The 22,411-nt window shown below is 38.6% G+C and overlaps 1 protein-coding gene across 2 annotated transcripts; it reads left to right on the top strand.

Moving 5' to 3' along the window:
• Positions 1 to 253: 253 nt before the first annotated feature.
• Positions 254 to 21,170, top strand: ANKS4B (ankyrin repeat and sterile alpha motif domain containing 4B; the record flags this gene model as incomplete). Of its 2 annotated transcripts, XM_082645630.1 has the most annotated exons (3): positions 254 to 428; positions 7,439 to 7,510; positions 18,637 to 21,170. In XM_082645630.1, the coding sequence occupies 2 exons, from the start codon at positions 7,479 to 7,481 to the stop codon at positions 19,709 to 19,711; spliced, it is 1,107 nt and encodes a 368-aa protein (XP_082501756.1). In that variant the 3' UTR covers positions 19,712 to 21,170. The 2 variants fall into 2 exon arrangements, with proteins under 2 accessions (XP_082501756.1, XP_082501755.1); XM_082645629.1 differs by lacking the exons at positions 254 to 428; positions 7,439 to 7,510 and adding an exon at positions 10,180 to 10,343.
• Positions 21,171 to 22,411: the final 1,241 nt, after the last annotated feature.

The raw sequence follows: 22,411 nt of genomic DNA, 5'->3' as shown, positions 1-22,411 counted from the left end.
ATCTTCTACCTGGGTTTATCCCCTGATCATTATGTAGTGTCCTTCCTTGTCTCTTGTAACAGTCTTTATTTTAAAGTCTATTTTGTCTGCTATGAGTATTGCTACTCCAGCTTTCTTTTGATTTCCATTTGCAGGGAATATCTTTTTCTATCCCCTCACTTTCAGTCTGTATGTGTCCCTAAGTCTGAAGTGGGTCTCTTGTAGACAGCATACATACAGATCTTGTTTTTGTATCCATTCAGCCAGGCTATGTTTTTTGGTTGGAGCATTTAATCCATTTACATCAGGATGGCGGAGTAGAAGGATTTGGATCTCACCTCCTCCCACAAATACATCTACAAATGGAACAGTTCTCACAGAACACCTGCTGAACACTAGCAGAAGACCTCAAATACCTGAAAAGACAAGAAAGATCTCCATGTAACCAGGTAGGATGAGAGGGGAAAAAAAAGAGGAAGTGGGATGGGACCTGCAGCCTTGGGAGGGAGCTGAAAAAGAGGAAACGTTCCCACACACCGTGGGAAGCTGCCTCACTGGCAGGGAGACCAGCTGTGACAGAAAGTGAGCTTCAGAGGCTCAGAGGAGAGCACCACAACTGGTTGGTGGCAGGCAGAACAGAGAGAGATTTACACAGACATTTGTGCCACCACCCTGCTCATCGTAGCCTGAGACATGAGTCCGCTGTTATGGGTGGGGCTGGGAGCCAAAACTCGGGGTTTAGAGGACAGACCCCGGGAGAGGAGTGCTGTTGGCTGCATGGAGACAGCCTGAAGGAGCTGGAGCACGCTACAGCCTCAACGGGGATTGTTTGTGAAAGAAACCCGGGCCACCACGGAAGTGAAGCGCCATTGTTAAGTGGCCCACAAAGGGAGGGGTGGTGCTGCCTTGGTAGCTTTTTTCTCCATGCGCCACTCCCTGCCTACAGGGGCTCAGGGAGAGGGCATCCCAGCTGCCAGCTCAGCAGGCTTCTGTGCCCCAGCTGCCACCTCGGTGGCCTCCCGTGCCCCAGCCGCTGCCTCGGTAGGCTCTGGGAGCAGATGCCATCAGGTTGCCCACATGCAGAGACAGGGCTGAAACCACAGCTGAGTCCCAGGGCCTGGGCAGCTTAGGCGGCAAGGCTGAAATCTTTCCCCCTGGCTGCACAAGCCACGGATTTACACCTCCACTGCCGGCTTTGTAAATTCAGTGCCTGCAGGACATCTGAGTGGACAACGGGTGCTCCTGTGGCTGGGATGGTTCTGGCTTAGCAGCTGCGGGCTTTGTGGGCACCTGCACATGGGGCCTGGGCTGGGCCAGGGTATGAGCTGGCTCCGTAGCACTCATAGCGGGTCCAGGGGCGTGCCTACTGCAGTCCTCGGGCCTGACTTCAGTGGATCTGCACTGGTTGCCTTGTAAAAACAATACCTGATAGATACCAGGGCCAATTGCTGGCATTCCCAAGGTTAAGACATGGCCAAGGCAATGCCAACAACAGTGTACTCTGTGAGCCTGCACAACGGGTGACAGGTGACACAATAGAGCACATTCACCGGTGAACATCTGTGGTGGAGGAATACTCAGTGGCTCCTCTCCCAATGGGAGAGCTCCAGTCCCACCTGCCTCACACGACAGCTCAGAAACACAGCTCAGAAATGGATCTGGGGGCTTCTATTCCAACAGCTAGGGAACAGACCCGGCCCATGACAACCACATAGCAAAGAGGAGGCCCTGCTCAATGTCCAGTGCAGGCTCTGGTCACCGCAACACTAGTCACACCTCCTATCAAGGGGATAATGGCCAGCATACACTGAGGAAAGAGGTGGCAGCCAGCCACACTAAAAACAGCCCTCGCACCAAAAAATATTAAATCCACGCAAGCTACACAAGGACACTCCCACATAAAAATAGCCCTCCAAGACCACAGTATATAATTGTTTCTCCTAAACTCATAGAGAAAGAGACATAAGTCAAATGAAGAAGCAGAGGAGCCACTCCTAATGAAAAGATCAAGAGAATTTCCCTGAAAGAACAATGTAATAGACCTCTTCAGTCTAATAGACACTGACTTTGAAAAAAGAGATAATGAAAATACTGAAGGAATTGCAAATGACTGTTGATAGAAATGCTGATTACTATAAAAAGGAACTAGAAACTATAAAAAGAAACCAAGAAAAATTAGAGAACTCATTTGCCGATATGAAAGCTGAGCTAAAGACAATGAATAGCAGAATGAAAAATGCAGAAGAATGGATAAATGATCTGAAAGATAGAATAATGGAAATCACCCAGTCAGAACAGCAGATAGAAAGCCAAATGAAGAACAAAATGAAAGCAATATAGGAGACCTATGGAATAACATAAAGTGTGCCAATCTATACATAATAGGGATCCCAGAAGGAGAAGAAAGAGAAAAGGGATTGAAAATGTATTTGAAGAAATTATGACTGATAACTTCCCAAACCTAACAAAGGAAACAGATATCCAGGTACGGGAAGCATAGAGCGTTAATATACTTGAATAACAGGGTAACCACAAATCAAAAACATACAGTAGATTCACAAAAACCAAAAAGAAGAGAACATAAGCATAATACAAAAAATCATCAGGGCTTTCCTGGTGGCGCAGTGGTTGAGAGTCCGCGTGCCGATGCAGGGGACACGGGTTCGTGCCCCGGTCCCGGAAGATCCCACATGCCGCGGAGCGTCTGGGCTCGTGAGTCATGGCCGCTGAGCCTGTGCGTCTGGAGCCTGTGCTCCGCAACGGGAGAGGCCACAGCAGTGAGAGGCCCGCGTACCGCAAAAAAAAAAAAAAAAAAAAAAAGAAAAGAAAAGGAAAGGGATAAAGAAGAAATATAAAATCAGTAGGAAAACAACATTTAAAATGGCAATAAATATATATCTATCAATGATTACCTTAACTGTTAATGGACTAAGTGCTCCAATCAAAAGACAGAGTGGCATATTGGATAAAAAACAAGAGCTTATAATATGCTGTTACAAGACACCCACTTTAGGGCAAAGGACACACATCAATTGAAAGTAAGGGGATGGAAAAAGATATTTCATGCAAATGGAAATGACAAGAAAGTGGGAGTTGCAATACCCCTCAAAATTAATGTTGAAGCCTCCCCCCCAAAAACCAAGGTACCTCAGAATGTGATTCTGTTTTGAGCTAGGGTCTTTACAGAGGTGATTAACTTAAAATGAGGTCATTAGGGTAGGCCCTAATGCAATATGGCTGGTGTCCTTATAAGAAGAAGGAATTTGGGCATAGACATATACAGAGGGAAGACAATGTGAAGACACACGGGGAAGATGGCCTTTTACAAGTCAAGGACAGAGGCCTGGAACAAATCTTTCCCTCATCACCCTCAGAAGAAACCAATTCTGCCAAAACTTGGATCTCAGACTTCTAGCTTGCAGAACTATAAGCAAAAAAATCTGATGTTTAAGCCACCCACTTTGAGGTACTATTTATGGCAGCCTTAGAAAATCAATATGAACTCCCAGATTGAAATACAGCTCTGTGTGACTATATCCTCTTTTACTGTGTTGTAATGTATAGGATGATAAAAAACCCAGGACCAAGTTGTTGTTCTTATTATCAAAAAGAAAAATGCAGAGGAAAGAGAAGAATGTTTAAGAAAATGCAGGGTCTAGTTTCTAACTTAAGAATCTATGTTCTTGACCATACTGTACTCTGGCTTTATTTCAGTGCAATGCTTGACATTCACATTTTCCTGTCTTCTCAGTCCAACTATCAGCTTTGAGAAAGTTGAATGGTTTTGATGGTATTTGATAATCTGCTTAACGGTGCTATACCACACCTCCCTTGTGGTAAATTCTGCCATCTTGAAACAAAATGGCCGCTGATGTAGTTTTCCCAGTGATCATTGTTCCTGAAGTTTTTATAGGGCTTAAACTTTGTGTGAGGATTTAGGCCATATGATTATGTTGATTGAGGTCTTCAATTCATAAAACCATAATTAATTAGGAAGGGGAAAAGACATAAGATGAAAGGAAATTTGTCCAGCTAACAAAGTCAGTTAATTCAAGCGTGGAATTTAAATTCATAGCCCCTGCTTAGACTATCTAATATTCACATTTTAAAGAATTTGTTTTTGGAAACCTTTATGAAACTCTCCACTGTTAAAATGTACTGCCATCTGGGGTTTAGCATTTATAAAATGTGCAGTTAAGAGATGCCAAGAGATTCCTCATGCAAACCAGATGGTATAATAACAGCTCTATTTTTCTGGCAGAAAAAAATAGGACTTTGAGTGTCTTGAAACTTATGTGAATAAATTAAGCCCAATCAATACCTCAGGGACATTACAATTTCAATACTCAACTTATCCACCTAAATATTTTCATAAATGTTTTCATTTGGAGAAGAAAAAACAAAAGGGAAGACAATGGTTCTTTTTATTGCTTCATGTTTGTGTTTAAACAATGTTTCTAAGGAAAACAACACCAATGATCTTCAGTGTGGGAAAGAAAGTTTCTGTATTTTAAGAGTTATATATGAGTTTAAATGACAAGCAGGATTGTTGAAATCTCTTTTGAATAGAAAAAGTCCACATTAAATAGGTTGAACAGTTTTATTACAGTGATAAAGAGGAAAAAATACACATGTAAGTGACATTTCTTAATAATCCATATGAAAATGTTTTTACCTCAACAGATATATTTCTCATAAACCCATTCAGCACATGCAGTAGTGTGTTAACGATGCTTGGTTCTGCTCTTGCCTGATTCCTCTAAGTTTTCTGGGTAACAACAAGGCTTTTGTAATCCCCTTTATTTTCATTTACTTTCTGCTATTGTTTTTATTTTCAATAGAATTCATAATAAGATACTCATTAGATGAAGTAATCTTGTTAAAAGCAAATGTTCTGCTTGGATATTTTCTTTTTCCTTATTACATAAAAATGTGCTTCCCTACCATACAAGTGAATTTTCTCTGTAATTAGATGTGAGTAGCTTTGAAGAACAAATAATGTCTGCTTTTGAAAGCCAGATCTCTTGCGGTGCAGGCAGCAATCCCATTAATAAAAATATAGGTTGCACAGGCTGTTGAATTTCTTTCCCAAATAGCAGTGAATGGTTTTTCAGAACAAGGGAGAAGTTTGTTTTCCACTTTGCTGGCACTGGTTTTTCGTGGGGTAGACTGGAATTATCAACCACCACTAGTCTTTGTCCCTTCTTTTCCTCTCCCGAAGCAAGGGAACATACAGGATTCTGTTTTATAGATAGGTCAAAGCCCTGGATAAATCCTCCCTCCAAGGGCTACTTGGCCAGGATTGCATTCATGGTATATGGGACTCCTGTTCAGACCACTTAGCTATCAGGTAGCTGCTATTAAAGCAGGATAGGTCACAGATTATAAACACAACAATGAAGAGTTGAAAATGGCATTGCTCTGTGGGAAAGAGAAGACCCACTGGTGAGAGAATCTCTCCAAATGCTGTCCCTGGAAGCTCATTAACCCCGTTTTCCTATGAGTCTTTGGCAAAAAGAAGTGGTGTCTAGGCAGAAGGGGTCTCAGAGTTACATTCTTGGGGATCCTGGTAATAGGCTGAGTTTCTAGAGTTTTAGAAAAACAAAGGAGGAAATAGAGTCTACCCCTCTGAACCTAAGTAGCAACCAGAACAACACAGAAGACACTTGCAGGATGTTTCTCTAAAGTTATACTAATATTGCAGGAGTGTAGTGAGTTGAGGGCAGCGGGGTTGGTTCCAATAGGATGGTTGATGAGGGCCTTAACTTGCTAGCTAATAGAACAATACAAGGGAGGGTCATCACCACTTAAATCTAATCCTCAAAGTCTCTATGTGTATGGCAGTTCTTCTCTGACCTTCCAAGAGTCCAGCAGCATACTGTTGGAACAGACTCAAATACTTATTTCCGTAAGAAAAAAACAGTCAAAAGTCACAATTGCCCCACAATTATCCAACCCCTCATAAGGAATTCGCGTCTACATTATACGTAAATCTGTGTTAGTTATTTTCATTAATCTCTGCCCTTACCATCTTCTACCAATTTTGCTTTCTTTGGGCTTTGGGGAATAAGGAAGTAGACCAATTATTGAGCTATAGCACTCTCTCCCTGTCCCCTAAGCCACAGCCACACTACTTCCAGTTTGTAATACCATGCTTTATAGTCTGTAAGGAATTTTTTTAATCTCATTTCACCCTATTCCTGTAAGCTTAGGTGATGATGATAGGATCATGAGCAATTTCCTCCAGTTTTATCCACAAAGAAATAGAGACTCAAATAGATAGTATAACTTGTCCCAGACCATATGGACTCTAGGCCTTCCAGCTCCAAGTTCAGCCCTCTTTCTCAACCTCATCTTGAAGGGATGAGGTAAGGAGGATCTTCACATTCATAAAGGTTTGTTTCTGCTTTCCCTCTCCCTCCCCATCCATTCTTCTCTCAAGGAAAAGTTTTCCCAAGGAAATGCCAGAGGGTGCCAGTATCTTCACCATAAAAAAAAAAAAAAGAAAGCTCAGTTTTTTAACATTTCATAGGAGAGTTTAAGTCCAAGTCGTAAGTACTACTGGAGTTGAGAAACTCTTCCTTCTCCTCTTTGTCTTGCATTTCCAATTCTTATTCCCCTCCTCTATAATTGCTTTGTCCTCCTTTTCCTTTGCTTCTACCCTAATTCTTATCATTCTGCTCTTCTCATCATTGGTATCATTATCATTAATATCACCATCATCATCTTTATCTGGCAGCAGACTCCTTGTTTGATTGGCACTTAGCATTCTATTACTGTAGAATAGAATAGAATACTGTATAATAGAACAGAGTGTTCTCTTCTATTAATCCATCTTTGAGAAGCCCTTTCTCAGGTTACATAAGATTTTCTATTTAGAGTACATTAGTGAATGCAATTGTGTCTAAAGTGGCTCATGCAAAAATGATAGAGCAACAGTGTTACATTGTTCTCAAAGTGTCCACAATCATGTTTGGATATTTCACTTTCTCTAGGCTAAAAAAATTCCTTTTTTAAAAAACAAACAAATAATGCTGCCTTCCAGGTTTTGCTTCTACAGCTTCCACTGTTGTTCTCATAGAAACCAAAAAAAGGAACACACAATGACCTTTAGAGCTAATTATTGTGAGGAATTTGCAGATGAAAGCTTTGTACTATTTCAGAGTGGGCAGATAATTTATCTTGGACTAAAGACTTGGACAAAAAGAGATAAGAGGAATAAACGGTCACAGACTTCAAATATATACCTTCCTCACATCAATTACATGGACTATTATCCAAACATATTAAATATTTTGTAACAATATGGGAAATATTTATGACGTATTAAAGAGAAGAAAAGTTACAATGCAAAATGGTAAGTATTTGATGATGAAAATGATGTAAAAGTTTTATCACAAGAGAACATGTAAACAGTTAATCAGTTGTATAAGGATGATGGTTTCTAATTTTATTGCAGTGTCTTCAGAGAACATGATCTACATGAAGCCTATTATTTGATGTTTGTTGAGGCCTGCACTGGTTCTATTAGGTGGGCAATTTTTATAAATATTCTTGTGTGCTTGAAAAGAACATGCATTTTCTATTGAGTGCAGTGTTCTATATAGGATTGTTAGATAAAGTTTTTTAATTGTGTTCAATTTTTTTATACCTTTCCTAATCTTTAGTCTGACTGATATATAACATTAAGGAGTTATGTTAAAATCTCCCATTATGATTGCAGATTTGTTCTTTCTCATTAAATTCTACTACTGTTTGTTTTCTCTATTTTGAGGTTATGCTATTAGGTACATACAAGTTTAGGAGTATCATATTTTCTTGATGAATTGTTCCTTTTATCATTATGTATTATCTCTCTTTATCCCTGGTAATATTTTTGGCTTAAACTATTTTTTGTCTGATATAAATATAGCTATACCAATTTGTTGTTAGTATTTGCTTGATATAACTTTTCCATTTTTTACTTTCAATTTTTTTTTGCAATTTTATATTTTAGATGTCTGTTGTAAATAAAACATACCTCAGTCTTCTAACTGGTGAATTTGGTCTCTTTACATTTATTTTGATTGCAGATAAATTTGGACCATGTTTTTGGTCTTATATTGTGCTCTTTATTTACACTAATTTTTCTATGCTTTTCCTTCTTTCAGTAAGGTGGAAGTTTAAGTTAAGGATTTGAGATCTTCTTTTCTAACACAGGCATTAAAAACTGCAAATTTCCCACCTAAGTTTTGTTTTAACTGCATCCTATAAATTTTTCAATGTTTGCTTTCATTTTCATTAAGTTCAAAATATATCTGATAAAGAATTTGTATCTAGAATATATAAAGAACTCCTATAACTCAATAATAATAAGACAACCTAATGAAAAAATGAGTAAAGAATTTTTTTAAAAGATGTAAGAATGGTTAATAAGCACATAAAAAACATGCTCAACATTGTTATTCATTAAGGAAATGAAAATTTAAACCACAATCATACCATATCACACCCACTAGGATGGCTGAAAATGAAAAGACAGATAACAAATGCTGCAAGGATATGGAGAAATTTGAAGCCTCATACATTGCTGATGGGAATGAAAATCGTACAGTCACTTTGGAAAATAGTTTGGCAATTTCTTAAAAAGTTAAATACAAATTGTCATGTAATTCAGCAATTCCATTCCTCGGTATATACCCAAGAGACATGAAAATATATGTCCACACAAAGACTTGTATGTTCATAGCAGCATTATTCATAAAAACAAAATGTGGAAACAATTCAAATGTCCATAAACTGTTGAATGAATAAAGCCAATGTGGTATATTAGTATAGTAGAAACTATTCAGAAATGAAAAGGAAGGAAATATTGTTACATGCTATAAAATGGATGAACCTTAAAAAATTATTTTAAGCTGAAAAAAAGCTAGACACAGAAGACTATACATTATATGATTCCATTTATATGAAATGCCTACAAACAGCAAATCTGTAGAGACAGAAAGCAGATTAGTGGTTTCCTGGGGCCGGGAGTAGGAATGAGGATTGACTACAAATTAGCATGAGGGATATTTGGGGGGTTATGGATATGTTATAAAATTGGATTATGGTTGTTACCAAACAGAAGTTGGGTCTGCTCACCCTCAGTGCAGCAAAGCCAATCTACTGAAAATACAGCATTTATTGCAGGGTGCCAAGCAATAAGAGTGGGCAGCTTGTGCTCAAAAGACCCAGACTCACCAATGGCTTTCAGGGAAAGGTTTTTAAACACAGTGTAAGGGAGAGGGTCTCAGGGTGTACGATCAGCTCATCCACAATTCTCTTATTGGTTGATGGTGAGGAAACAGGGTGATATTTGGGGAATCTCAATCATCAACCTTCTGATTCTAACTCTTCTGGGGTCTATGTGCTGGTGGTCAGCATGCAGTTAACTTTTTTCACCTGGTGAGGGTTTTAGTATCTGCCAGACAACTCAAGGATATGGTTCAGGATATTATCTATAGTCCTCGAGAAGGAACTAAAGGTCCTTGACTTTGTTTTATGGCTAAACTGTTATTATTTTGTTTTGCTTGATGGTTTTTCCTTTGTTTCTGTCTTTTCTCCCTTCTCTGATTAAATTTGCTCTTTAGAACTCGGGGAAGGCCTAGGAGGCTACAGCTTTTCTATAAACAAGAGGTGGGGGACTAGGTGAGGAGGGGGTCTGTCCCTGGGAAGGCCCCACAGTGTCCTGCTTGGTTTCATGGTGATACTTACAGAACTCTAAATTTAGTAATGATCATTGAATTGTACACTTAAAATGGGTGAATTTCATAATTTGTGAATTATACCTCAATACAGCACTTTAAAAAATAGACCTCTCCAGAGAACTAGACTAGTTCTGAGTTGTTTTGAAATTATTTTCTACATTCTGTGCCTAGATGACCAATATTACATTCAGGACTTGTTAAAGGACAGAAAAAAAACAGCGCCTCAAAACATTCAAGATGAACACAGCAGTCCTCGGTATTCAATGTCATGGCCATTCCAGAAAGAAAAGGTCTAAGTTCAGTGCTGTGAACCTTTCTGGCTGCCTTCCATGGAGGAAGGTTGGAATGAGCTTTGCCCTGGGCTGACACTCTTCCTTGTCACTGATTAACAAGCTTTGTAGGAAGTCTGCTTCACTGACATCCTGCTCTGCCTGGAGAGTGATATTTAGCAAAGCTTTGGTGAGCAGAAAAAATGTCCACTCGCTACCACCAAGCTGCTAGTGATAGCTACCTGGAACTTCTGAAAGAGGCTACCAAGAGAGATTTGAATCTTTCTGATGAAGATGGCATGACTCCCACACTCCTGGCAGCCTACCATGGGAACTTGGAAGCCCTAGAAATAATCTGCAGCAGAGGGTAATATCAACCTGATGGTTTTGATTGGAAACTGTTTATGGTAGGATTTTGCAGACAGCAGCAAGAGGCAGGGAAAAAGTGAAAATACTTTGCTTTCTTTCTAGTCTGTGTAAAAAATTGTCTTTTTAGAGAAAAGGAGAAAATTCTCCAGAGATGCTCTCTTTTCACTCTGAGAACTGGCACCATGTGTTGGCTGATCCTTTATGAGCCACACACACACAGATCCTGAACTCTAAGGCACTATTATTTGCCTTGGGGGAAGATATTTTAATTCTGTGTCTTTAAAAATCTTTTCCATGACGTGCAAATTCTTGACTTTTTAAAAAGAGATCACTGATCTACTTGGTTTTAAGATGTCAACCTTGACTGGAACAAATTATGTGTTTTTATTTTTTCATCTATGCCATTAAAATCTCACAGCCTTTTAAAAAAAAATTCAATCCTAGTGCAAGCTCATGATTCTTAGGTGAAATTTCTGGCTTTATAGGCTATAAAAGGGACCTTCAGCCTGTCTTAACTTCATTACCTCTCTGGCTGTTAGATACATACACGTACACATACTCTCGCTGCAAATTCTGAAGCAGAAATTAGCTAGCTCTTGTCTTCTGCTTGTTACTGGAGGGGCTAGGCAGTGTTGACAACTATAACCCAAAAAGGCTAAACAAAGAAAAAAAGAAAATGTGAGTAAAGGAGACAAGTGAATTTATTTCGATCCAACACATATTTATTTATACATATTTATACATGTAGGTTTTTGTTTACAAAATTTGCTCAGGCAGTTGTACAGTGGTCAGAGAAAATGTTCTGGGGCTGGTTTAACAGTTGAGATGAGGAATAAACTGGACTAGGATAGTGGCAGTGGGAATAGAGAGATGTGGATGGATTTGACTGGCAAGTGTGATGTAGAATTGGTTATGATTGACTGGATGCTGGGGGGTGGAAGGAAGAGGAGGATCAAGGCCCCAGATCCTGGCTTTGACAGCTTGTGGATGTTGGCACCCTTTATTGAAGTGAGGGGCACTTTAGGAAGTTATAGGAACCAAAGCTGGAGAGAGTTCCTGAGTTGAAAACTGAATGAGGAAGTAAGTAGAGTTGATGTACTCCATTCCTTTTGTTTAACTTCCGTTTCCCAGACACTGCCCTGTACCCCAACCCCTTTAGTCAGCCTTCTCCAGATGTAACACTGCATCATCTCTCCTCTTCTCCCAAACTTTCTCCACCTACTCAAAGTATACCACCTCTGCAAGTGCAGATGTCAGTTACTTCACAACCAGTGAAAGCCCTTGCACTTTTGAGGTCCAATTTAAATGAGAATGCCTAGACATTCTCTTTCTCTCTCTCTCTCTCTCCCCTTTGTATGCCTGAAACATTTTCTTATACAAATTGTTCTACTGGTCTTCATTTATCACAAAAGTAACATAAGCTAAGCCCAGAAAATTAAACCATATATATGCACACAAATTATAAAGAATAAAATGTCCTGTAATGCCATATATATAGTGTGTATAAGTATATATATAGTGTATATAAATATATGCATATATGTATATATATTATGTATAAATAAATATGCATGTATATTTGTGCACACACATGAAATAGTATACTAAGTAGACATTTTTTTTGTGGTATGCAGTTTTTTTTTTTACTCCTCAATACATCATGAACATTTTTTTCCATGTCAGTGTATATGCTTTTACAATTTAGTTTTCAGGGACTTCTTAGTATTCTAGTTAATAAATATATAAATACATTTCTAAGTCAGTCTCTCTTTCAGACAAATAACTTGTTTCTCATAGTTTAAACAGTACTGTGATGATTATCCTTGTACGTAAATCTTTGCTCACATTTTCTTGAGAACAAATTCTACAAAGTGTTGGCTAAAAAAAAGGCAGAAAAAAAATTCTACAAAGTGAAATTTCTGGATCAATTGGCATGTACACAATTTAAAGACTTTTTTGGTGTCTACTGACAAATTGCCCTTCAGAAAGTGAGCACCCATTTTTGTCGTTATTATAGGTCCAGAATGATATATCAATGTGCCCTTAATGTTCTTTTCTTTGGTTACTGGTGAGGTTGAACATTTTTTTATATTTAGTGGCCATAATAGTTCCACTTTTGTGAGCTATGTATTTATAACCCTGTCCCACTTATATATTGGGGTCTTTAACATTTCTCACTGATTTATTAAAAAATGATTTTAAAGTTAGAATATCAGTCTTTTGTCATTATATTTCCAAATATTTTCACAATGCATAATTCATATTTTTGACAGTGATATTTACTATAAATGAAAATATAAATATATTTAAGTATATATTTTATATACGTAAGTCTGTCAATTTACTATATAATTCCAACTTTGAGGTCCTGTCTAAATATTGACAGATATTTTCTTTAGTACTTTTTTTAGTTTTAGTTTTTATTTTAAATAATTCATATATCACTTCTTTGATTTAAGATTTGGGGTTATGATCTGACTATGCTTTCTCCAAGTGGTTAGTCGTTTGTCCCTAAACATTTTGTTATATAGTCCACCCTTTACCTATTTATTTGGCATGGTAATTTCTCTCAATGTAATGTCAAAATCCAGTCTATTGATTTATATTTATTAAAAACTGATTATGGGCATCAACATTCTAACCTTGATTTTTCTAGTCCTTCCTTCTCAACTCTTATCTTCTGGATCAATTCTAGTACATCCCAGATTTTGTTTCCTTCTCTCCAGAAGTATTTAAGATCTGTTAAGTTGGCCTGGTGTAGTCTTATAAAAATGTCTTGTAAGGGTTTTCATAGGTCACCTCCCATTTTCACCATAGCCAATCTTTAGGCGCTTGTGTGAAAACAAATTGCCCATTAAATTTAAGGGGGCTAAAAAGAGAAACCAATCAAAAATTGAATCAATTATTGAGGTCTATCGCAGTCTGATGATTTTAGTGTTTTCCTGCCGCTACCTGATTGAACCATGGATCATGTGGCAACCATTAATATCCAAACTCTGGCTTTGTTAAAACCTATTTTTCTTTCTTTTTTAATTTTAAAGATGGAAAGCAACAATTACATGTATTATCCTACACTGGGAAGATGGCCTCAATAACACAAAATTTCATTTTGCCTTTAAAATGTGCATGAATTTTTCTTTTTTAGTTTTTTTTTTTTCATTTTCTAAAGTGGAATGTTTTCTTCCTTTCTGATTCTCAAAGGAATACAAACTTTTTGTAACATTTCATGTCATATTGGAAAATATACTTAATAAAGTAAAACTCACATGAATTCTCTCAGTCATTAACATTTGGGTGTATATCCCTTCAGACATTTCCCTTTGAGAACATGCACTTAAATGTACATATGTTCAGCCCTTAAAAAGGCAATCACACTATACAAACTGTTCTGGAATCTTCTTCTAATTATTTAATAATACCTCATGGACCATTTGCACTTAAAAGTAGAGATGCACGCCATTATTTTTAATGGCTACATGGTATTCTGTTTTATGGTTTCATCACAATTTATTTAATCAATTGCTTGTTCATGACATTTACTTTGAATCCAGTTTTTGTATAATTTGGAATGAACATCCTGGATCATTCTTCTTTGCACAAGGGTCTGATATTTCCTCAGGATAAATTCCTTAAGGCAGAATTATTGATTCAAATGGGTGCTATGTTTTACAGGCTTTTGGCATATATTGTGCCAGGAAATTTGAATCACTTTATGCTTCCTCCAGCATTGTTCATTTCCTCTCACTCCTGCCAAAACTGAGTAGTATTATTCTTTTTATTTGTTGCCTATCTGATAGGCAAATAGATGGTGGTGCATTGTTTTCACTTGCATTTATTTGATTACTAGTGAGTCTAAATATTCCTTCCTATGTAGAAAAACATTTCTTGAAAGAGTGATTTTTTTTCTGAGAACAACTCCAAAAAAATCAAATCAACTTCAAAAGGAGAAACTGAAATGGAACAGATTCTCAGAGTAATTTAATATAAGCAAATTGCCTATTTTGTGACAATAATAGCAATCCAGCTCTAAAAATTATTGCCCAAATGTACTAATTACAAAAAAGCGAGGGCAAAATATGATTACTTAAAATCTTTTCACTGAGTTTATCTTTTGGGAAAAAAAGGATAGGAAAAAAGTCAAATCAAAATTTTATGAATTTAGCTGAAAGAAACAATATATTGAATAACATCAGTATTGGACTCAGATCATCAAATGAGTTTGTGATTATCTGGACAGGTATGTGTAATGGTTCTATCAAGAAATGTGAAGGATATCAGGGATTGAAAGACAAAGACTGATTTTAGAAGGACCCCCAACTTGTCAATAGTAAACATTTTGATTTAAGTTGTACATCAGTTTGGAAAGTTGTCTGTAAATGGAATTTATTTCAAGTGGAAATAGCTTAAATGTACCAGGGAAACTCATGAATCAGCTTACTGACAGTCTCATCTTTAAATTTGGAATTTTGTGTTTCTTAAGAACAGTCTTTGGGGTCACCTCAGATTTTCTTCATGTTCTTCCTATCTTGAAGGATCATTTAAGATCCCTCAGGATGGGAAAATGCCACTATTTTATGACCTGAAGCATGTAGATTTAACCCAAACATTTTAATACCTCTAACATCCTTACCACAGTTCATTCCTCTCAGTAATTTCTCTTTTAACTTACCCAATCGAATTTCAGGCAAATTTAATCCATATGTTTATGTTTACAGTAATGTCTTAGATGTTTTACAATCCCTCTTTTATGTCTTTTGAGTGTGGTGTTTGGTTAAAATAAATAAGAAGTGAAACTCCATCTTTGGGGGTGAGGTACTGTGCTCCCCTAAGATATACAACTATTTTAAGGTTGAAAGAGGTTTCCTTTGATCCAAGACAAGTAAATCAGGAAAAAGACTGTGCAACAGAACTGTGTTATTTAATATATTTGCTTTCCTTAGATTCAATTTTATTTTCTTTCCTTCCTCTTTGAACTTATTTCCCTTCCCTTATCTCTGGTCACACTGAAGTATACTCCTGGTGCCACAAATATGTAACATCACCTATATGTGCATCTGCTTACACTGTTCTCTCTGCTCAGAAGGAAGTTGCCAACTGCCAGCTTATGGCTGGATCTAGCCCACAAATATGTTTTATTTGGACTTCACTGTATTTTTCTCTTAAATTTGAGCCAACATTTAAAAATCAAAAAGCTTCACATGAAATTCTGGATTTCTGGCTTTGTTTGGAAAATGGAAACTCTGGCAATATTGTGTCTGCTTTTATTCAAGGTAGCAATCAGCCACAGCTGATCAATGTCTATTCTTTTAGATGGAACTTGCACTTAATTATGACTTTGTTGAAAGAACAAACCTGGCCCCATTAAGTTACTTACATTACATTCTTGGCTTCTTTAGGTTGAGTTTGAGACATCTGCTATGAGATATGGATGATATAAAGGACAAAAGACACAGGTTTTGCCCTCTGAGACATATTATCTAGTTGGGGGGCAGGGCATATTTGACAAATTAAGACTATAAATGTTAAAAAGCCACAAGAGTCATCGCAGTGCTGCAGGAATTTACTAGATGGGTGTGAGAAAAAAATAAATATATGAAATTAAGGATTTTGAGTTTAGACACAAAGGGAAATGGTAACAGGTAAAGTTTATTGAGTATTCATTATGTACCAAGCACGTTTCTAATGCTATATGTATGTTGACTGATTCACGTAATAGTTCTATGAGTAGGTAACATCATCCTAAATTTATAGATGAGGACACTGAGTCCTAGAAAAGTTGAACTTGAGGCCTCACAGCTGGTAAAAGGGAAAAGCGGAGGTGAGCTAACATAAGACCATATTGTGTTGGAGACCAGTAGACTTGGAGGCAGGCCTGATCCAAAGTGTATTGCCTGTGTACTGGTGGGAAAATCAATTACGCGCTTGGAGTCTTATTTTACCCCTCTGATAATTATTCTTTTCTTCCTTCTCTAAGAGAAAGATTGTGCTTGTTGGTGGGGGGCGGGCAGAGAATGTGTAAGTGCTTTGTAACCAAAAAGCATGAAGAAGCCAAGGATTCCCATGGAGGAATTACAAATCTGATTCACCAAATTATAGGACACTGGTTGGGTCACCTTAACTAGTATAGCTCTCAACCTGCAGTGAGCCTAACCTGGGGATCTTGTTAAACTTCAGTTTCTGATTCAGGAAGTGTGGGATGCGGTCCAAGATTCTGCAGTTCTAACAACTTGCAGGTGATGTTACTGCTGCTGCTGCTGCTGGTCCAGGGACCAAACTTTAAGTGGCAAGGAATGGAAGGGCCACAGTGCATAAACATGCCAGTTGCAAGGGCATGGACCTTCTCTCCTGTTTCCACCTGCTACTTACCAGGAATGTTAAGAGGCCTTCTCAGGCTCTCTCTCCTGCCATCCCATGGGGCCAGCCTGGCCAAAGTTTACTGAGATCCTGATTTTGGAATCTAGACTAGGGCGAAGGAAGATGCCCTTTAGTACCTGTATTATCAGAGTTCTCAACAGTGGCTTGGGGTCAGAGCCATAGTTAACAATAAGTTATTACTTTACTTTTCATTTGTGCCTGTTTGTAACTCAAGGCCTCACAGGAGAAGGGCAAGGGATGGGGGTTAGAGCCTGGGGCAGGATTCCAGTAGATATTCATTCCTCAAATCTTTTTTATCTACCATGTACCTGATTCTATGTCAGGCATGGGGTCCCTGGCCATAATGCTATCTAATAATGCCCCCAATTCTACCTTAAACCATTGCAGAACTACTCATAATTATGTGGAAATAAACTGAGGAATCAATAGACTCTTTGTACAAATATTAGTTGTATTAGACACTGTTTGCTTTCTGCCCAGTATCCATTCTTCTCTTCTTTCTTGCTGATGGGGAACCAGTTTTGTTCAGTTTTCATTTCCCTACCTATGACTCAGAGGAGGGTAGCAGTTGTGTATTGGAACTGGAACCGAGCACGTGGGCTCGTTGCCCACTGTGCAATGGAAAGACCAAGGCAATGGTCTTCTGCAGAGAGAAAAGGCTTTATTGTGGGGTGGAAAACAAGGAGACAAGAGGCACTGCTTTAGATCTGGCTCCTCGACTGGCATTTGAATGGAGTATATATCTTGGAAGTAGGGAACAAGAGGGGAAGGGTGCTCAGAAATGATTGATGGAAAGTAAGTGTAAGTTTCAACGTAAGTTTCGGGAGTTCAAGGGTTCCCTGCACAGGCCAGACAGTCCTTCATGCCTCTTCATGGGTTGCATGTACAATTTCAGAGGTGGAGGAGTCCAGTACGTAACATGCAGTGGATTTTCAGCCTGCGACATTCAAAGTGTGCTATCAGTCATTCTAGTCCCTCAATGCGCCTGTGTGATGCTCATGCTCAACTGGAGGGGCTGTCAGCAAGTTGTTTGCATATCTGTGGTTTCCCTGATACTCTGCGAAACAAGCTTGATGTTCTCCATGTTATGATTTTTGTTTCTATCTTGTTTCTACCTTAGGGACCAAGATCCTTTAAGGTACAAGGTATAGTTTCAGAACCAGCTCTTACCAGCTCAGGAGAGATGACTGCTAAATTTTAGGAAGTTTGAATCAGATAAACAATCCATTATTAAAAATAAAATTATATAAACTTAAAATTTAATAAACTATATTAAAAAGGTAATACTCAAAACTTACTACTTTCTAATTATTTTACCACATTTTACTGTTATCTTTGCTCTTAAGATTACGCACATCTATTAAATATCTATGTGGTGGGAATAATTTATACTCAATTGACTGTGCACCTCTTCCAAATTCTGTGTCCAGTAATGTCACATTAGGAGCTTGAAATGTGCTATGGTGGTGTGTTTACACCACAGAAATTGGCGCATGCTATATAAATCAGAGCTTGATTTTTTTCCTGGGTGAGCTGGTTGTTAACATTTACCAGCACACCACAGGGTAATCCTATACAGGAGAAAAAGCTAATTGATTTAAGATAAACAAGGTAGCTCTATTTCCTTTCCCTTAGGCACGTGGCCCAATTCTGGCCAATGAGACAAGAAAGTTGCTCATGTTGGGAGTTTCTTAGAAAGTTTTTCTTGCTTCTAACGAGGAGATACAGGGTAGATATGGGCTCTTTCTGTTTCTGGCCATGTGATGTCTGGATGTGACATATGTGGACCTTCAGAAGTTATCTTGTAACAGTGTCAAGGCAGGATTAACATGCATTTTGTTCTTTTAGTTTTTATTTTTTAGACCTCATGTTCAGAGAAAAAAATTAGCATGTATTTTTTATATTTTCTCTTCTAGAGGGGATCCTGATAGATGTGACATCTGGGGAAATACTCCTTTACATTATGCAGCCTCCAATGGTCATGCCCACTGTGTCTCATTTCTGATCAACTTTGATGCCAACATCTTTGCCCTGGACAATGATTTACGGTCTCCACTGGATGCTGCTGCCAGCAGAGAGCAGAATGAATGTGTTGGTCTCTTGGATAAGGCTGCCACTGCCCAGAACATCATGAACCCCAAGAAGGTCACTAGGCTGAAGGAGCAGGCTCAGAAGAATGCCAGGAGGCAGATCAAAGAGTGTGAGAGGCTCCAGGAGAAGCACCAAAATAAGATGGCCCGCACCTACAACAAGGAGGAATCTGGGACTCTTTCTTCTTCCAAGGGCACTTTCTCCAGGTCATCCCTTTCAAATGTTTCTGCTTCCAACACATTTGGGTCACTGTCTAAGGGCATTAAAGACACCTTTAAAATAAGGTTCAAGAAGAACAAAGATACAGCAGAGCCGTTAGGGAAGGAGAGAACAAGTGGGCAGAAGAATGTGATGGAAGTGTTCAGAGAGGAGGAGGAGGACCCCTTCTCAGGGGACTTCAAAGAGAAGCTCCAGTTCTCAGTAAAGGCGGACAGCTGTGCGCAACACGAATCCATTCTCAACCGTCCAGGTCTCGGAAATGTTGTTTTTAGAAGGAACAGAATATTGAGCCCTGAAAACATCTCAGACAGCAAGAGGGAGTTAGGGTTTAAAATGCCCAGTGAATTGCTTCAGAGACAAGGAGGACCTGAGGCTGATGAAGAGGGAGCGGAAAACCACCATGAAGATGATCTGCCTTGGGATGAGGAGGAAGTGGAATGGGAGGAAGATGTGGTTGATGCTACTCCCCTGGAAGTGTTCTTGCAGTCCCACTACCTGGAAGAATTCCTTCCTATTTTCATGAGAGAGCAGATTGATCTGGAAGCTCTGCTGCTTTGCTCTGATGAGGACCTTCAGAGCATACAGATGCAGCTGGGTCCCAGGAAGAAAGTCCTTAATGCCATAAACAGAAGGAAGCAGGTGCTACAACAGCCTGGGCAGTTGGTCGACACCAGCCTCTGATGGAGTGTTGGGTCAACTGGGTGAGTCTGCAGCAGTGGGGTGATGCTGTGGCCCACTGGAAACATTTCAGGCATTACCCACTCTCTACCCAGTACCAGACTACTGGGTTTCTAGGATTTTGGAGGTGTCCATCTAAGAGGCCCAAATTCTACTCTGAGAAATACTCTATACCTGTCCACATAAACCACTAATGAGAAACTCAAGGAGACCTGGGAATAAGAAAATGACATTTCTCTTCAATTATCTTTTTGATATTTTTGAATATAGAAAGGATTAAATGGATGACAGAGAAGGGGAAAAAACTTTCTTCACTTTCCTAACTCTGGACTGAAAATTATAATCTCTCATCACATTAGCTGCTGCTTAATTTCTGATCCTCATAGCTAGGGATTCTAACTCCAGTTCTGTCCTTAGCTCTATGACTTTACCTGTTGGTGGAGACTAAAGTTCCTCCATTGGCCCGTGGCGTTATGCCCAACTTAAATGTGTCTAACCCTTCAACAGATATTTACACGTTTACAAGTAATAGAAATGGGTCTATAGTACTCCTGCCTGGGAACAGAGAGAGGATGGCAGGTAGAGAGAAGAAAGAAACAGAATGTATGGTACCTGTATGGACTGAATTTTGTCCCTCCAAAATTCTTATGTTGAAACCGTAATCCCTAATGTGACTGTATTTGAAGATATGACCTTTATTAAAGAGCTGATTAAGGTTAAATGAGGTCATAAAGGTGAGGCCCTAATTCCATATGACTGTTGTCCTTTGAAGGGGTAGAGACACTGGAGATGTGCACACACACAGAATAGGCTATGTGAAGACACAGCAAGAAGGCAGCCATCTGAAAGCCAAGGAGGAAAGCCTCAGGAGAAACCAAACCTTCTATCACCTTGATCTTTGGACTTCCAGCCTCCAGAGCTATAAGAAAATAAATTTCTGTTGTTTAAGCCACTCAGTCTGTGGTATTTTGTAACGGCAGCCCTAGCAGACTAATACAGCGCTTAAGCAAGAGAGTCAGGGAGGAAAGAAAGAAGGATACAGAAAAGAACTCTGGCTTGTTAGATGATTTTTCCTAAGGGTAAGTGCCTCCTGAAACTTAAAAAAAAAAGGAAAAAGAAATCTAGGTTCTTTGTAGGGAAAATTCAATTGTAAAAGTAAATTTTACCTTTTATGCTTATTATATACGTATCTCTTATTTACTGTTGTCTATCACCATTTCTGCACGTCTGAATACATGTAGGTTCTACAATATAAGTTGTCAACACTAATACTGCTGCTGATGTTATTTAAATGGAAATCCCAAATTTAAGTGGAAACCCTACTTGAATAGCTAAGCTTCACTGGATTTTTATAGCCAGGCTTGCATTAAATGGAATTTCCCATTGATTATGTGTATAATATAGAAAAAGCTTCAGCATGCTTCCTGATTCACAGCTGTCTCTGTTACTTTAAGAGGCACCATGGGGGATACAGATGCTTAAATCTGATGAACAATTGGCACATTCTTCCTCAATGAATGGATCGAAAAGGTTGTCAGTCATTGAATAAATATGTTACACTAGGGGATGATTATGTTTACAAATACTGCATTTCATTGTTCTGGAATAAACTGCAGTTGTACATGAAATAATGTACATGAAAGCAGTAGTCACATAGAAGGCACTCAGAAAAAGTTTGTAGTCTCAGTCTTTCTCTATTAGTATGTCCTTATTGTAGATGCCAGGATCCTCTCTCCAAGTAACCCCCAGAATCTGCCTGATGAGACACTCATTGCTAGGATATAGGAGAAGTATAAGCCACTAGGAAAGTACTACTGTTAACAAAAAGGATGCTTTCCAGCAGTGCTTTGTACATCATTGTCAGAGGTAAAAATAATATAGAAAGCCTGACAATGTATTCTAGCAAATGAGAGGTAGCATAAAGAATTTTGAGCTGGCAACCAGCATTGCTACTTGGAAGATGATAGAATAGTAAATGGAAAGGTACTCTTACGGAAAATAAGAAAAGACAGGCCAGCAAAAATGTTACTGGAATTCAGCATTATAGGATTTAGTCCTGCTTCATGGGATTTGATTATTTCTAGTTGGAATTTGTCCATGTTGCCCTACTGGAGGGGTAGCAATTTGCTCAGAAATATGGGAAGGGGATGTTTGCCCAGCAGGACTGGAAGTTCTCACCAGGACCACCCCATTGGACTTTATGTCAGTTCTGTGATGAGATAAAGGGATATGAATTTGAAGAACACCTCAAGCGAGTGCGTGTTCTGTGGGTTTTAAAACCTCACATAAAACTTCCTTAACATTGCTGGATTAAAAAGGAGAGAGAAAACATAATCCCTTTATATAATAACAGTGAATGACATAAAACACAGTGAGGCCAGAATGGGTTGTTAGAAGGTGTTTTTTTTTTCCAATAGTTGCATTTTATTTTTATTAAGGTATCCCAGCTTATAGACTCCATAGGCTCATCTACCATTCTCTGAATAACTCCTGTTCCATTGAAAGGGTAAATACTATATTGATGATTATTGCAAAGACTGGCTTAAAGTGTATGAACCAAACAGAATTACCTTTGGTCTTACATATCAAGGAGCAGAGGCAAATTAAACGGTTCCAGCTCCTGGGAATTCTCCTATGCCCACTTCCCTAGCAGAGAATACTACAATGTAAGCTCCTTTAGGACAGGGAATTTGCTCTGTTCTG

Source organism: Mesoplodon mirus, assembly GCF_964341445.2.
Source record: "Mesoplodon mirus genome assembly, chromosome: 15".
Lineage (NCBI taxonomy): Eukaryota > Metazoa > Chordata > Mammalia > Artiodactyla > Ziphiidae > Mesoplodon > Mesoplodon mirus.
This window is presented reverse-complemented; position numbering and strand designations above follow the sequence as displayed.